Below are 17,453 nucleotides of genomic sequence, written 5' to 3' on the forward strand. Positions count from 1 at the left end.
CCGAGTTATCCAATGTTTGTGTTGGTGGAAAGTAGCAGAGATTAGCGGATTAGTCAAAGTAGGTTCAAGTTGAACCATACATTATCGTTCTCCCCCAAAAAAAATGTTTCCGGTATAAAAGTAGCAATTTCGCATAGTACAAGGACAAATTTGAACCTCTTCTGATCTATTAATTGACAATGCTAAAGCTGTTCTACTACAAAAAGCCATGGGTTGTGATAGCAATGTCCTGCTCGTGTGACTAAAATGGAAGGCCAATAGACGAAGCTAAGATTTTAAGTCTGCTGGATGCAAAGTAAAAAAATACTACAAGTTCTTTTGTGACAATATGTTCGAACTTCACATAAATAATACTTATTGTTTAAAGAACCGTTCATATATATATGTAGATCAAGTAAAGTACATATGCCATTGGCAAGGGCCGCTCACCTACCTACTCAGCTTGCATTTTACAGAAACAGGAAAATAAAACGTTGCTTCAAGTGTATTGGAGAGAGGACAGAACTCCCAATAAAAGACACTGCTTTTTCTCTAAAACAACAAAAGAACAAGGAAGAAAAAAGTGAGAACTCGCATAAGAAGTTAACTCAAAACTCGGACCCAAAAAAACTCAGCTTTACTCTTCCTCCGAAGCTTAATCAGATCTACGATCACGTGTTGAGGCATGGTAGCGAAGTAAGTTTTCCTTAAGAAGCTGTCTCAACATTTCCTCCACTGAGATAATTGAAAACCTGCTTAACGTTCCCTCTTGACGGGCGAGCATTCACGGCAAATTGGCAGATAAATACCAATCGTCGTCGCAACTCCAACTTAGTGACTCGTCTCTCAGTAAAAGATCTCCCTTCATCAAAGTGCCCTACGGAACAAAATTAAGACTATTTGCTTGAAACCCCCAGAAGAGCTACATTTTCCAGGTTATTGACACAACAACATACCCAGCATTACCCCACACTGTGGGGTCTGGGGAGGGTAGTGTGTACGCAGACATTAACCCTACCTTGTGAGGATAGAGGTACTTAAAGGTAACAGTTGTTGAATTTTGTTTTAGCTAAGACAGTCAAAACGAGAACACAAAGTTGAAATAAGATACCCGCACATACCTCTGTCATCAAATAATGACATCAAAATTGCTAAACAAACACAAATGCTAATATCCTCCCCTGAAAACACAAAGAGATTAACTTTGTCAGCGATAATTCGTCTTTTGCCACTACAGTCAAAAACAATTAAAGCAACAGCTGAATAAATTGGCATATTAAGAAAAACTGCCAGATAACATGCAAAACAAAACAAGTCTCCCATCAAAAGTATAACCAACCAACTTGATTACTGTAACGTCTTTGGTCATTGGATTTGGCAACTAATTCATAACGTGGTGAAAATGGAGACAGAAGTCCTCCCCCTATTTTCTGTCTCATGCCTTATCACCTTCAAAGACAGCTCATGCTAGACTTGCCACATAGTCTCGTCTTCAAAACCCTCCCCCACCCCCTACAATCCCGCACACGAAATTCCCCACCCCTACAATCCTGCCCAAGAAATTTGATGTACGAGCAAAAAATATATCCAGTTTTCACCTTCAGTGAGTACAAGTCAAATGGCATGTGGAAAACAATCTCGGCGACATAGTAAAGCCATACTTACCACTACTGCAGCAAACTAGGAGTTTCTGCCCTTTTTTCAAGTTGTTCTTTGCAAAATTCACCGCTGAGGGAAGATTCCTTAATAAAGAAGATCGGTCAAACTTCGAGCTCTGTATTGTCCACAACCCCCGACCGATCAACACAAACAAACCCCAAAAGGGGGAAAGAGAGTTAATGCCAACAATCAAGTAATTGGACAATAGTAAAAAATTTACTAACAATTTAAGCAACTAACTAAAGGAAATCATACGCACCACAATAGACAGGTTCAACTAACTAAAGGAAATCATACGCACCACAATAGACAGGTTTAGATAAGCTTCAGACTCCTTGGAACAAAGAGAATTCGACTCCTGATCACAACTCAATACACAATCAACACCAGATTCATCCTTAGCTGCATGGTAAATCTTCAATCAGAATGACCATTGCAAGAGGTTCATGACAAAAATAAACCAATGGCACCATAAATGACTAGCAAATCGAGAATAATAAAGAGAAAGGCAGGACATGGCTTTTTAATCATTTTACATGAATTTGCAATGGACATGTACAATACTGTGCGATCTGCTTACAGAAACATAATATTTTCGGCCTTTCAGGGAAAAACAAAAAGGAGATTTATGCTCTGCATTCTGCAATATCTTACTCATTTCCAGAAAATGTGACAATTCTGCAGTATACTAGAAAATTAATTTACACTTTCTAACTACTTTTGCCAATTCTTTACTTGAAAACGTCTCTGCCAAATAGAGACGGATGCTTAGAAGCAGATCTACAGGGTCAAAATTGGGGAAAAAAGAAAGTTGTCGTGATGCTTAGACCTCAGAAATTCAAGCATAGTACTGGGAAACGGATAAGCACTCCCCACATAAGAAGTAAATAACTAGCAAAGCATTTAGATCTCACAGCATAGCCCATGTTTTGACTACCAAGTGGTCAACCAACCTCCACTTTTAATTTAAAATTTTACAAAGTAAAATTGGTTGGAATTTTACCTGCGCCAACAAATTTAAAAGATGCATAGCCACCAAAAGAATTCCAGTCCATAACATGACACACCACAAATTCAAACCACATGTAAAATACAGTAAAAGGGTAGGCTAGCCACAAAGACAATCAACGGTAAGCTATGCGCATCAATAACCATGCAGAACTAATATAAATCCGTTACTTCACAAGAATAGGGGCACATATGAAGCATACCAAGCTGTGTTGTGCCAACCGCTACATTACTTTCCCCCAGCCAAAATATGGAATTATTATCAGAAGACTTCTCATCTATGTTCATGAATTGAGACTCCAGGTCTAATTGTTCTTCCGCAGGCAAACGGCCACTACTCGTAGAAGATTTTGAAGGCTTAATAGATATTTGAGGAGCATTTTCTCCCCTCTGTGCACGGTATACCCTGTCCTTTTCAATAATATCAGCTACCTTCTTGTTACACATATCAGGACCAGAGCTTATGAGATCATATGCATGTTTCCAAAAAAGATTTGGTGACAAGCCCCTTGCCCAACTTTCCTCATCATCTCCAGCTCCAGCTATGTACCTCCAACTAAATTCAGAGGCGGTTCTTTGCTGAAAATTGCTACTTGGGGAGGACGTAGAAACAAGTAATATTGGAGTGAAATCCCAAGAATCACAATCAGGTACTTCATTTAACCAGATCACAGTTTTTTGTGAAATCCATAGTGGGCGTAGCGGTTTATTCAGGGACAAAGCAATGGAAGCAATATCAGCTCCACTGACCTCCAGATCCTTGGTCCATCCGTCTAAACGCTCCTCAATAAGTGCTCTTTCAGTATTTGAGACCCACAAAGGGAGATGCAAGGAACAATCCCAGCTATAAGAGTCACTAATACTATCTCCACGCTCGGTGGAATTATTTGTCTCCTGCTCAAATGAATTCATAAAAAATATAAATAAGTACATCAAAACATATTGGCGTTTTTGTGTGTATGGCGGGGCATAGTTACAACTTATATTAAATGGTAAGTCTACATTGCACATCTCGCATAAAAGTTTGGGCCCAATGCAGTTATTGACAAGAAAGCCAACAGTAATAAATTTTGGAAAACGGACAAGCAAAAAGCCTCACAGATCACGAGCCTAGGATTTTTTTTCCATATTTCCTCATATCTTTTTATCCTTTCAGAAATTACATGGCCTTTAATCCTAATTCTATTCTCTGAGAGAACAATAATAGTGCTGACAAAAGAAGTTAACAGATATTTTTATTCTCCTCTTCCTCCAACGTACAGTTAATATTTTCAGAGGAAAAAAAAAACATAATTTTTTTTGCGACTTGAACAAGGACATTCAAAAAACTAAAAACTTTCTTTTGACATAAGAAGATAATAAACTATCTCTATTCCTAAGAAATAATTATGCACCAAAATAATTAGCTGTTCTTACTTTCTTTTCTGCAGTACCAGCCAAACCACATCTCATTCTGTAATTCCAAATGGCACGGTTCAATACACAGGTCCAAATCGGTATTGTCTTTGACATACTATCTGGAAACCTCTTCCCTTTCCTTGTTGAATCAACAATCATACACCCTCCCTTCTGTCCTAACCATCAAGAGCAATTAGCTTCCAACTATATCATGGATATATAGAACAAAGATTGCAACCATCTAGCTATCAAAATGCTACTGTAGTTGTTATATACAAATAAATATATCTTTTAACAAATCCTAGAGGTCTTGCCCCCAGGGCCTAGCTCAAGTGGCATAGGGTGGTGGATTTGTGTCTTAGGTCACAGGTTCAAGCCCCCACACCATGCAAAGCAAAGCCTGGTATTTAAGTGGAGAAGGGTAGAGGGGCGGGCCCATTATCCACCGAGTTTCGAAGGCTGCGGTTGGTCCAAAGGATCGGCCCCAGACAGATTTCTCGGTCATCAAAAAAAAAAAAAAAACAATTACAAGCAAATACATATAACTAATGAAGATCGTCAGATATATACTGATTTTGATGACCTCTTGAAATTCTGTGACGGCGTTAGTCACGTTTTTTTAGCCTGAATACGTGTCTCACTCTGCTATTTTCAAGGAAGATATTGGACTGTAAAACCTTATACGTACTGGTGCTTGCCACTATTGTACAACTAGTGGAACTGGTTATTAATTTGATAATAAGCTGGCTGAAATGTAAAAAACTAACATCAACTTTTGATTTCTTAGTGTCAGACAAGAGGACAGGAAGAGGATATCACAGAATTTATGCAAGAAATGCATCTTCTAAAATGTTTGGAGCATGTATCAGTGGTTCCAGGTTCATATTTACATAATATACTTAATGTGCTTTTAGTCAAGCTTAGAATACTGTAGCAGGTTTTTTCATTTTATATGGTACTCTTTTCCTTGGTGTGTTACAAATATTTAATACATTATATATATATATATATATATATGTGAACTGCACTAGTCTTAATCGTTCTCATATTACCCTAAATGACATTCTCTTAACATGACATTTTAAGACAACAAAATACTACGCATACTCAGTGACCAGCAGGGGCGGATGCACGCGGAATGAAGCAGTGTCAACTGTCACGCGATACAGAACTATGTATTGATATTGTGCGGAAACAAATAACAGAAAGCAAAATGACACCACTTGACATAGATCGTTGCCCTGGTTAAATTCTTGATTTTGCTCTTAAAGTCGGAGGTTCGAACCTCCGCTGCAATATATTTTTGGCAAACGTTTGAAAGAGCCTCTATTATTAAAAATTGTAGTTAGGTAGAGTTGAACTCTGGACCTCTTCTAACTTAAAACTCAACAAAATCAATAGTCTAGGCTACTCCTTTGTCTAGAAATGTGATAAATAATGTTATTTATTCACCCACTCTTTTATAAATATCGACACCGCTTACAAAAAATCCTGCATACGCTCCGGTGACCAACATATAAATCGGAACATTCTGAGTACCAATTTACAAAGAGGTAGAAATTCTTCAATTAATTAGAAGATTCTTTAAGATTATACAACACATACATACATATATACCTTAATTCCCAAGATAATCAAACAAACAAATCACTGTTAATTATACATAAAATAGTATTAAATAGAGGATATAAGGTTACCAGCAAGAAGGGCAACATGGAGGTTAAGGCGAGAGGTATTAAAAGACCAATTATTGGTATGTCCATCGGTTGACTTGAAATAGCACGTGGAGTGGAATTTTTGAGAGTACCAAAGGCCACAACGGAGATTTGCAAGTAGGGGAAGCTCCGGCCATAGCTGAGAAATCTCGCCGACGAATATGGAATCCTCGTAGATTGATCGTAGGGCGTTGAAGAGAGTGTTTTCTCTTCGTTTTATGGTTCTCGAAGCTTTGTATATGTTCAAATTTGCTGGATTCTCCATTGAAACTGGCGTTGGAGCTCTGCAAATTTGTGATCTAAACGACTTTTAACGTCTTTATACTGCGACTTCGTGTTATTTCTATTCGAGTCCTTTCGCATTTGAGCCACTTTTGGGTGTCCAAAATATTGATGGGCCTTTCAGTCCAAATTCGCAATAAATATTTGCATCTGTACCCAGTTTTTGGATCACATTTTAACTTATACCCATTTTACAAAAAATATTGCAAGCGTACTCACTTTTTGTGTAACTTCACACATACGAGCCTGAAGTAGTAAAAATTTATGTCTGAAGTTTGAACTTCAGAATGTTTTGCCTGAAGTGTAGCAAAACTTCAGATATTTTTGCCTGAAGTTTGGCCTGACTTGCAAAAGCAATCACGCAAATTTTAGTTTATAGTGCAATGGCAAACTTTAGTTCAATAAAACTACAGCATGTTTTAGCTGAAATTTTTGTTTTGTAATTGTTGAATTTCAGCATTCCAGGAGCTGAAATTTTTGTTTTGTAATTGCTAAACTTCAGTATTCTAGGAGCTGAAGTTTGTTTCGTAATTGCTTTGTAATTGTTGAACTTCAGCATTCTAGGAGCTGAAACTTATTTTGTAATTGTTGAACTTCAGCATTCTAGGAGCTGAAACTTATTTTGTAATTGTTGAACTTCAGCATTCTAGGAGCTGAAGTTTTTGTTTATATTTGCTGAACTTCAGCATTCTTAGAGCTGAAGTTCTAAACAACAATGAATTTAATAGATCATGATTAGCAACGATTGATGCTGTTCATTTCAAAGATTAAAGAATGAAAAATATTTCGACATGAAAATAAGTTACTACAGATAAATTAGAACCAAAAACCAATGTGTCTGTAAAGTTAAAATATCTAAGAGGTTAAATTATTGTGAATAAGACCAAACTGAACATAATGGGACAAGCAGATATATACGAATCATCAGGCTAGAACGCATAACAATATCTCAAGTTTCAACATTCAAAAAATGAAGGAGGAGGAGAAAGAGGCCTGAATTTGTTTAAAAAGTGGGTACAAGTTAAAACCTTTTTAAAAAGTGGGTATAGGTTAAATGGGGGTGCCTCGTGCAATTTTTACAATAAATTTTGAGTGAAAATAGCACGGACTAGCCAGTCCTCGAACTGGTAATTGAAAAATAGCCAATATTTATAAAGTTATTGAAAAATAGCCACTATTTTGCTGAAACACGAAAAGTTCCAGCATAATATGCTGGAGATTGTTGCACCTGTGTATGAACTTCCAGCATATTATGCTGGAACTCCAGTATACAGAAAGTTCCAGCATAATATACCGGAGATTGGAGCACCCGTGTATGAACTTCCAGTATATTATGCTGGAAGTTCACATATAAAAAAAATTAAACTCTAATATATTATGCTGGAATATTTTCCGGATTTTGAACAGTATTTTCGTTCAAATTTATCTTTACATGAAAAGTGGCTACATTTCGATTACTTTTGAAACTGTATCTATTTTTCAATTATCACTTGTAAATCTGGCTATTTTTGAATTTCACCCTAAAGTTTGAGTAAAAATAGCACAGGCTAGCCAGTCCTCGAACTGGTAGTTGTAAAATAGCTAATATTTATAAAGTTATTGAAAATAGCCATTATTTTGCTGGAATACGGAAAGTTCCAACATAATATGCTGGATTATGGAGCTCCTGCGTATAAACTTCCAGCATATTATATTGGAACTCCAGCACACGAAAAGTTCTAACATAATATGCTCGATCATGGAGCTCCTACATATTAACTTCTAGCACATTATGTTAGAACTCCAGCACATTATTCTAGAAGCTCATATGTAAAAAATTCGAACTCTAGCATATTATACTCAAATATTTTCGGATTTTTAAGGGTATTTTTGTTCAGATTTTATCCTTACATGAAAAAGTGGCTATATTTTAATTACTTTTGAAACGGTGGCTATTTTTAATTACCAGTTGTAAATCTGGCTATTTTTTATTTATTTTTTTCCCGAATTTCAATTTGCCAGTTCAAATTGTGTCTAGAAATTAAGATTTTTAGTTCAAATTTCCTCGAGATGGGAGTGCAAGTTGGGCTTCTATTGGACTCGTTTTGCATCTGGGCCACTGCCGAAAAGGAGAAATTAACTTAAATAGCCGCTCGTTCAAAAACATAGGTGGCATATATACATAACGTATGTATGATTAGTATATAATATATGTAAATTGGCTAGTGACTATAAATATTTTTGGCCTAGCAGCCAAATATGCAATTTTTCCAAAAACTTTGGGTGTCCAAACTTTTTGTTGGTCCATTGAGTCCAAATTACAACAACAACAATAATAACAACATACCCAGTATTTTTTCATAAATGGGGTTTGGGGAGGGTAGTGTGTGCGCAGACCTTACCCTTACCTTATAAAGATAGAGAGGTTGTTTCTGATAGACCCTCGGCTCAAAGAACAGTGGAGATAAAGCAACAAGTATCAAACAATAGTAACAACAATATATTAAGTTAACGGGCGCTAATGACACAACATGTAATAGTAAAGAACCATGAATAAGATAATACAAAAATAATCCTAATACTATTGGTAAGCCTATGAGGAACATACTACTATCAGTCAACCTACAACTCTAATCCTCGACCTCCACACCTTTCTATCGTGGGTCATATCCTCGGTAAGTGGAGCAATGATATGTCCTGTGTAACTACCTCTCCCCAATACTTCTTAGTCCTGTCCCTTCCCTTCCTCAGACCCGCAATGGACAACCTCCCACACCTCCTGACCGGAGCATCTATGTCGCTCCTCTTCACATGCCCGAATCATCTCAGCCTCGACTTCCGCAACTTGTCCTCCACCGATGTCACTTCTATCTTATTCCTAATAACTTCATTCCTGATCATATCCTTCCTGGTAAGACCACACATCCATCTCAACATCCTCATTTCAGCTACTTTCATCTTCTAGACATGGGACTTCTTGACGGGAAAGCACTCAGCCACATACAACATAGCTGGTCTAACCACCACTCTGCAGAACTTTCCCTTAAGTTCAGGTGGCACACTCTTATCACACAAAACCTCTGAGGCGAGACTCCATCTCATCCACCCCGCTCCAATACAATGGGTAACATCCTCGTCAATCTCCCCGTTGCCTTGAATAATAGACCCAAGATACTTGAAACTATCTCTTTTGGGGACGACTTGAGTACCAATCTTCACTTCCTCTCCTTCTTCATGCATCCCATCACTGAACTTGCACTCCAAGTACTCAGTTTTCGACCTACTCAACTTAAAACCCTTAGACTCCAATGTTTGTCTCCAAACTTCCAACTTAGCGTTAACTCCGTCACGCGATTGAGTCCAAATTCATACAAATATTTTGTCGATTGTCCTTTCTCGGGATAGCTGTTTAGTGAATGGCCCTCATTTTATTTATCTTGCAACTTATGAACCTTTTCTAGACCAAAGTGGAGTATCATTTTTGAAACTAAAAAATTTATAAGAAACATAAGACCGCGAGTTAAGATTTTGTAAGTTATTGCGTCTAACAATCTAATGTATTATGTTGGTTGGGTATAGGGGTGGGCATTCGGTACTTCGAATCGGTATTTAAGAATTTCAGTTCTGTATTTCGGTATTCGGTTTATCAATTGTGTATACTAAATACCGTACCAAAATATTTCGATACGGTTCGGTATTTTTTATTTTGGTTCGGTACGGTTTCGATTTAATATATATTCATGTGTCACGTACTGCTAAGTGCTAAAAGCCTAAGCATTAAACAAGCAAAAATAACTACTAACGAGTAAACAATCTGTCATTCTGCCTAACAAAAGGCGTGTAAGAAACATTCAAATTTGCCTAACAACATGCAGCAACACATACATGGCAGATGCACACCTGGTTATCACATTCACAGCAAGTACTTGAAAGGGAAAAGAAGTAAATAAATATCACAGCAAGCTAAGATAGTAACAACCACTAACGAGTAGCAGCAGAATTAAACACAGTGCAACAAAAACAGAGAGGGCAAAAACTTGCCAAACATAATTCAAGTTTACACTAATAGTCTCGAATCAACTTAGTCTTAATTCTTAAATACGAATTTCAGGAAGACGCTCAAGATAACGCCTAATATGCTTCCTTAAACAATATGTGCCATCCCTCTTTGGATGAACATTATAGACTCGACCACAATTCTTGCACTCTACTTTGCGAACTTCTTCGCTATCTTTTATCACCTCAAAGTATTCCCAAATATGAGAGCGTACTTTAGAAGCACGGGCATGATTGCACTTGAACCTAAAAAAAAAAAAGATAAATAATAAGTTAGAATATTATTTTTTGATGATAATAGAACAAAACTACAAAAGTATATCACCAAACAAATAAAGTATTAAACTTACCACTCAAGTTTCAAGTTGCAACTATACATCAAACAATGCTAGTAGTGCTTCCATTATTTTCCATATCTAAAGATAATTCGACCAAATATGTCATACAAATAAATAAGTATGATATATTATTTTGAACTAAAATACACACAAATTATTAAAGCTTACCAAGCTCGAGTTCCTCAAGATACTCCCAGTCTTCTTCAACACTAATAGGATTCTTCTCTTCTCTAAGCCAATCTTGAACACAAACAAGAGCTTGCACACATTTAAGAGTCAATGAACTCCTAAATGAATCAAGAATACGGCCACCGATACTAAACGCACATTCCGACGCCATACTAGAAATTGGAATGGCCAACACATCACGAGCTAACTCTGAAAGAATAGAAAATCTAGGAGCATATATTTTTCACCAACTTAAGATATCAAATTCTTTACTAAAAGGCTTTTGTTCTTCATTAATGTATTTATCCAACTCCGATTTAGTACCCCCACTTCCATTGTCTTCCTTTTGTTTCTTCAAGTGAAGCTCCGTCCTTATTAATGATGCAGTTATAACACTCCCACTAGATATATTAGATATGTTATTAGATAAGTAGAACTAGATGGAGATTGAGGACAAGATCCAGTTGAATACGTTTTTAGATACTCTTCAAACAAAGAATCCATATAAGCATACACCTCAGCATTTATTTTCTTCCCTTTTTCCTCCCCAAAAAGTTCTTCAAGTGCAAGGCTAACATATTCAAATTTGTTACGTGGATTCAAGACGGAAGCAATAAAAATTATTTTATTCATCTTTTCAGGCTCACCCCAATATTTCTTGAATTTTTCTTGCATCCGCTCAGCCATTTTTCTCAAATGCTCATCCTCACTAATTAAATACATTTTCAAATGACAATAAAGTTCAGATACATCATCAAAATGAGAATTACAAGTGACATAACGTGAACCTGAAACTTTTTTGGTGAGCTCGTGAAATCTTGCAAGAAACTCTATCACATTCCTCACATTCACCCAATCATCAGATTCAAGAGGCCCTGCACTACTACCATCTTCACAAAGAGGAGAACATAGATAAGCAGAAAATCCATCATCAAAAAGATGAAACTTGCCAAAGGCCTTTTCAAAGTTTTGTGCCGTATCCAACATCAAATAGGTGGAATTCCACCTAGTAAGAACATCCAAACACAAATCCCTTGTTATTGTTCTACGAGAAGGAAGACGAAATAGTAGTTGAGATATTCTCATAAACTTCATAAAGCCTTCCTTTTCTACAAAGCTAAATGGTAGTTCATCAATAACTATCATCTCAATTAAAGCCCTCCTAATCACTTTTTGATCGAATTTCCAAAGCGATCCTCTATCATTTTGACAAGATTGAATGTTTATCCTTGTCTGAGTATTATCTTTATCAATGTTAGGTGGGTATTCTTTGCATCTATTCAAATGACTTCTCAATCCTGTTGTTCTATTCTTAGATGAATTAGTAGCATAAGCTTGCTTACAATATTTACACCTTGCTTTACCGACCCCATTTTCCTGAAATTTATCAAAATATTTCCAAACTTCTGATCTAGGTTCTATGACTTTTCTTTTCTTAGAATCTTGAGTATTAATTGTGTTAGCATTGCTATCATCAGTAATAGGTAAGCTTTCAGTTGAACCAACATCACTTACTCTACTTTCATCCGCCATCTATACAAAATTAAAACAAATATAAACACAAATTGTTAAAACAAAAACACTAAATAGAACACTACAAGCAAAACACTACAAGGGCGAATGGTCGCGTAATTAACAGAGAACAGCCTAGTACAAGAGCAGATCACACACCATAAGGAAAAACTATTCCCCATCTAGTTAGTTTGTCATTCCTAGAAATAAATAAAGTAGTCATTTTCTACTTCTAGTATGATTAATCTAGAAAAAAGCCAAAATTTTAGAATAACATACATAAATATAGGTAGATTACGCAGTAATCTGTTGGTAGTAGCAAAAGCTCTAATAATCTGTAGCAAAAGCTCTAACCCTCTAAGAAAACTAATCCAAATTGATCTGGTAATCAAAATACTATAAAATGTTCTTCATTGATCTGGTAATATAATATACATAGAAGACATAGATCCCGAAAAAAGTAAATTAGGGTTGTTGAACACACCGGTACAATAAGCTAAACCTCAAAGATGAACACATTCTGACAACTATGACCTAACGCATCTCTAAATATAGAACACCATAGTAACTCTATTAGACTTAAGTAGAGCTACATAAAAAGGCCACAACAACTTTAGAAGTTAATAATTCTGGACCTACAAATTGTTATAGCTCATAAATGTGATTATAGCTCGCATGAATGAAGATCAACAATGAAGAATAGAGAAGTTATGAACCTGAATGAAGGTCAACAATGAGCAAACAAGCAATCGCCGATGAGAGGAGTCGTCGTCGCCGAGGTTGTAGTCGTGAGTCGTAACTCGTGAATCCGACCGCCACAGCAACCAAGCAAAGTCGTGAGGGTTTTTTGAAATTCTTGTCTGCCTCTAAGCGACTAAGCCTAAGGGTAAGGAATATAGGGAATTAGGGATTTTGGACTTTTGGGGTGCGGGCTTAAGGTTATTGGTCTAAAAAATAAAAATAAAGTTGGGCTTGGACTAAACTATTTTGGTATTTCGGTATACCGAAATATCAAAAACTCAATACCGTATATCGTACCGAAATACCGAAAAAACGAAATCGAAATACCAAATTAATTCAGTTCGGTTCGGATTTTATGCCCACCCCTAGTTGGGTGTGATAATAAATTTCCGCATTAGAAGTTGATTAAAAAACAAGTTACACATATAATGTAGAAACAGTGCGCTCTTTTGGGGGAAAACCTTCCGGTTTCGTCTGAAGCAAACAGTATTACGCCTTGTTAAAAGTATCGTTAGGCTGACTGCTCCAACAACTTCAGACGATGTTTCAATCAACTTGAGAAACAATGTTATTTTCTTTCAGACATGTCTTACAACAACTTTCCTTCTTTCCTTAAAATCTTAGTATTATTTTCTAGTTTTAGCAGTATTTAGTGCTCCAGAGGAGACAGAAGAAGCAGGATTAAGGGCCTTCCTTATTTTGAATACATTCCAAGCAGTTCCTGCACAGTGCCCTGCTGTTGCTAATGCATCCTCTGTTGCCTCCCCTGCATTCTCTCCAAACCTGTTCCTCATTCAAAAAAGAAATATTAGCAGCCATATATAAATCTTCACTGTCAATTTGGGCAAGAACAAAAATCAAATATCTTGATCATTTTGTGATTATATTGATGGTGATCTTATTAAGGGAAAACCACATTTCTTATTTGTGAAAAATATTTAGCCAAAGTTGTTTGGAGTTGTTTTATTTTACATGCAAGTAGCCTTATTAGTTTTTTCCAAAATAATTTATATTTTTATATTTAAAAAATAATTTAACAGCAATCTTCTCATTTTACGCTCAATGACATACTTTTAAAACCGTAAAAAATATCATAACATGTTCAAGATCGTTGTATGGCCTACAGATCACGAGTTCGAGCAGTGAAAGCAACCACTAATGCTTGTATTAAGGAAGGCTGTCTACAGCACAGCCCTTGAGGTGCGGCTCTTTCCCCGACCCTGCGTGAACAGAAGATGCTTCGTGCACTGGTTTACCCTCATGTTCAAGACCGCAAGTTTCAAAAAAAAAATTCGTTATTAAATTTCATGTCAAATCAAACACGATCATATGAATAGAGGGAATACCTATTGGTGACCATCCTAGTCACAGCACCAGAAGTTGCAGACAATGTTTGTTTTTCAGCAGCTTCAGCAGCATCTAAGATCTTGTCTGCAATTTCGACAAGAAAATGGTTCCAAACATATTTGAAAAAAGAAAGATGAAACAACAAAAATAAAGAAAAATTAAGGTTACTGGCCACTTACTGATAGCATCAAGTGAAGCTAAGAGAACTTCTCCAGGAACCATGGCTAAGAATTTCTTGCCAGCTTGGGACCTAACCATTGGCCCCATAACTGAACCAGTTGCAATTCCAACCCCATTTAGCATAGATTTGCTCATCTTTTCTGTCATCTTTGACAGATTCCTCACACTACAATATATTGAATGACAGGTTTTAGTTCAAGCTTTTTGGACATTTTTGAAACAAGAGAAAAACACCTTTTTCTAACTTTTGGGAGTGGTCCAAATTTACTCTTTTACTATTCAAAATATCTTACTTTACTTTTTGTGATACTTTGAGTAATTTATATCCTTGCCAAATTAGTAAGTTATTTCGTATTTATCTTTGACTTTAAATGGAGCTCTAGCGTTAATTAGGAATGTGCATTATTTGAATCTAACCCGAAATCTAAACGGATATGTATTATTTGGATTGGAATTTAGCTCTTTGGATTGGATTTCGAATATTTAATTTAATTATTTTTAATATCATATCGGATATGATTTGGCTCAATCTACCTCCGAACCGATCCGAAATCTGAAATTTATATTTTACATATAAACTCAGAAATTTTAAGGTTTCTTTATTATTTCTCTCATTGTTTTTGTCTTTTCTTTCTTTTCAATATTAAATGTGAAAGATATGAAAGTCAATGAGTTTTGCTATTAAAAATGGTAGGAGATATCATCTTAAAATTATTATTTTTAGCATCGTAATTAGGCGTACAATCTGAACCGAAATCCGAAATATTTATCGGATCCAAACATCAAAATCCGATTTGATCCGAATTTAATTTGGTTAGGATTTTGAATTGGTAAGCAATTTACCAAATTCGAAATCTGAAATTACAATCGGAAAGGTGTCAGATCCGATCCGATCCATGAACAGTGTAAATTGAGTAAATTCTACGTGACAAAGTACTTCGGAAAAATATCTAAATTTATTCATCTACTTTTATACACAGTTTAAAAATTACTCTATGTTATACTTCATGCTGAAGTTCCATTAGTGCCAACGGCAAATACGAGGCGATTTGCTAGCGTAAGAATATAAATGACCCAAAGTACGACATATAATATACTTATGATATTCCGTATAGTAGAGGGGTATTTTAAACCTTTTTCGCTTAACTTTTGACAATAAGTAAAGTAAAGAGATAAAAGAATCATATAGTGGTAGACATACTGTGTTTTTCTTTAGCTTTTTGACTAAATGAGAAGGATAATGAGAAAAGAATAAATAGCTGTCTCATACCGTTTTAGGCTTTCATTGACTGCATTCTTCTTTGTAGCAGCAGTGACATTGCCTTTCCTTTTGGTAGCAGTAGAAACAGAGTTCTCTACAGCTGGAATTAAGATGTTTTCCCCTCCCTTCTGTACCTGCATTTCCCTTTCTAATTTTTAGCTTTTTGCTCAAAATCACCTTGTGACATTAATCCAATAATCATATAAGCTCAAATTTCACCTTATATACTCCTTAATTTTCTAATCAACGTGAATAAGTTCCAAGTTAACATTTAATAATGTTACATAAACGCAACTTGGATCTAACTCAATTTTAGTTGTATAAAGTGAGAATTGTAGAAGACTATATTAGAAAATAACAATTCATTCCCTCAACCAATGTGGAACATTAAAGGGCGGCCCGATATACAAAGCATCCGAGGAAGGGTTGCATCCCAAGGGTGTGATGTAGACATCATAGCCTAATATGTAATATACACGCTTAGACTTGGACATCTGGAGCGTGGACAGTATAACATGCGGGCATTAAGTAAGTCAAAACTAGGAACGATTAGTCCAATTCTAATAAGAAAACAGAGTTCAGGAGTAACTCAATCCTAAAATTTAACTCATAAAATGAGAACTGTCCAAGATTGTATATAAAGAGACAATAACTCATTCGCTCAACCGTCTAGATATTTAACAAGAGTGCGGCCCTTCCACGGACCTTCGTGAACGCGAAATGCTTTGTGCATCAGGCTGCTTTTTTTTTTTTTTTTTTTTTAAGATAAGAAAGGAAATTCAAAAAAGTTCCTTTGCAACAGTAACATCATACGAAGGAAACAAAATGCAAACCTGATTAGTATAAGCATTGCTACATTTGAAGATTCCTTTAACAATTTGACCTGTACCTCCAGCAATTGCCTTAGCCAAAACATTGTTATAATCTTCAATTCTAGGAGCAAACTCTTTCCATTCAATATCCTTTCTTCTATTTGATGATATTGAACTAGTAAACAAAGTATTTTCTTTAAGAAATGCATCCAAAAAACCAAGATTTCCACTACCATTTTCTGTAAATGTCACACCATAACTCAAAGGATGACAATCTTTAACAGGCAAAGTAAACAAATAATGCAAAGCATCAAGTTTCACTACAGGTTCATCTTTTGTTAATGGCCATTGAAGTTCATCACCAACTTTTACAATAGTAGCCACACAAACATCTTCTTCTGATATAGAAAATATTGTGAAGAAACCATTTGAAAGTTCTAAGGTTTCTCCTTCATCCATTAGATGAACTTTGCATCCTGGAATACTTAAAAGAACTTCATGTTTGATATTTTTGGTTTCTAGTGTTTCTTTTTGTGATGGGGTTTTGGATATGGGGAAACTTTTGGATCTTTTGGGCTTACAGCAGCTCATTTTTGGGGATGTTGTTTCTTCTTTGCTGCAGAAAGAACTTGGAGCAATATAAGGAAGAGTAAGTACAAAAAAATAGAAGAATTAACCTAAATAGTCAGCCGCTTAAACTAATATCGTCTATAATTAGTATATAATTTATGTATATAGGATATTAAAAGTAAATAGTATATCAGGTTAAAAATCGCTAAAGTTATCATTAAACTATACCAAATATTTTGCTTTTACCTTAGGCATTCATACCTTCACCGTTTGCAAATTGTCTTATTTGTCCTTGATTCTAATAGAGCTTCAAGTATAACGGATGATGCTTTTAATTCATAGTAAGAAATAAAGTGGTAAATTTGGAAGATTTTAGTAAAGTATTGTGATACGTGGAGCCCGTCTAATTTATCATGAAGCTCCGTTGTAAAATTAAAAATAAATGCCA

At 35.8% G+C, this 17,453-nt stretch overlaps 3 protein-coding genes across 5 annotated transcripts; all 3 read right to left on the minus strand.

Annotated features, from left to right (window-relative positions):
* Positions 1–360: 360 nt before the first annotated feature.
* On the minus strand, positions 361–6,155 carry LOC107810084 (tRNA A64-2'-O-ribosylphosphate transferase). Of its 2 annotated transcripts, none has more exons than XM_016634817.2 (7): positions 5,742–6,155; positions 4,063–4,220; positions 2,850–3,540; positions 1,940–2,040; positions 1,645–1,753; positions 1,101–1,160; positions 361–856 (listed from the first exon to the last, which is right to left on the minus strand). In XM_016634817.2, the coding sequence occupies exons 1-7, from the start codon at positions 6,022–6,024 to the stop codon at positions 687–689; spliced, it is 1,572 nt and encodes a 523-aa protein (XP_016490303.2). In that variant the 5' UTR covers positions 6,025–6,155; the 3' UTR covers positions 361–686. The 2 variants fall into 2 exon arrangements, with proteins under 2 accessions (XP_016490303.2, XP_075098332.1); XM_075242231.1 differs by having other exon boundaries at positions 4,063–4,215; positions 5,742–6,093.
* Positions 6,156–10,045: 3,890 nt separating this feature from the next.
* Positions 10,046–13,230, minus strand: LOC107810079 (uncharacterized). 2 transcript variants are annotated; one of them, XM_016634809.2, is made up of 4 exons: positions 11,371–13,230; positions 10,583–10,792; positions 10,427–10,492; positions 10,046–10,322 (listed from the first exon to the last, which is right to left on the minus strand). In XM_016634809.2, exons 1-3 carry the CDS (start codon positions 12,113–12,115, stop codon positions 10,455–10,457), a joined length of 993 nt encoding a protein of 330 aa, XP_016490295.1. In that variant the 5' UTR covers positions 12,116–13,230; the 3' UTR covers positions 10,046–10,322; positions 10,427–10,454. The 2 variants fall into 2 exon arrangements, 1 of the variants encoding a protein (XP_016490295.1); XR_001653560.2 differs by having other exon boundaries at positions 10,583–13,230.
* Positions 13,231–13,379: 149 nt separating this feature from the next.
* On the minus strand, positions 13,380–17,164 carry LOC107810076 (senescence/dehydration-associated protein At4g35985, chloroplastic-like). The gene is made up of 5 exons (XM_016634806.2): positions 16,457–17,164; positions 15,633–15,757; positions 14,362–14,528; positions 14,182–14,266; positions 13,380–13,618 (listed from the first exon to the last, which is right to left on the minus strand). Exons 1-5 carry the CDS (start codon positions 17,024–17,026, stop codon positions 13,462–13,464), a joined length of 1,104 nt encoding a protein of 367 aa, XP_016490292.1. The 5' UTR covers positions 17,027–17,164; the 3' UTR covers positions 13,380–13,461.
* Between the last annotated feature and the right edge of the window lie 289 nt (positions 17,165–17,453).

The sequence above is a fragment of the Nicotiana tabacum genome, chromosome 21 (genome assembly GCF_000715075.1).
Source record: "Nicotiana tabacum cultivar K326 chromosome 21, ASM71507v2, whole genome shotgun sequence".
Lineage (NCBI taxonomy): Eukaryota > Viridiplantae > Streptophyta > Magnoliopsida > Solanales > Solanaceae > Nicotiana > Nicotiana tabacum.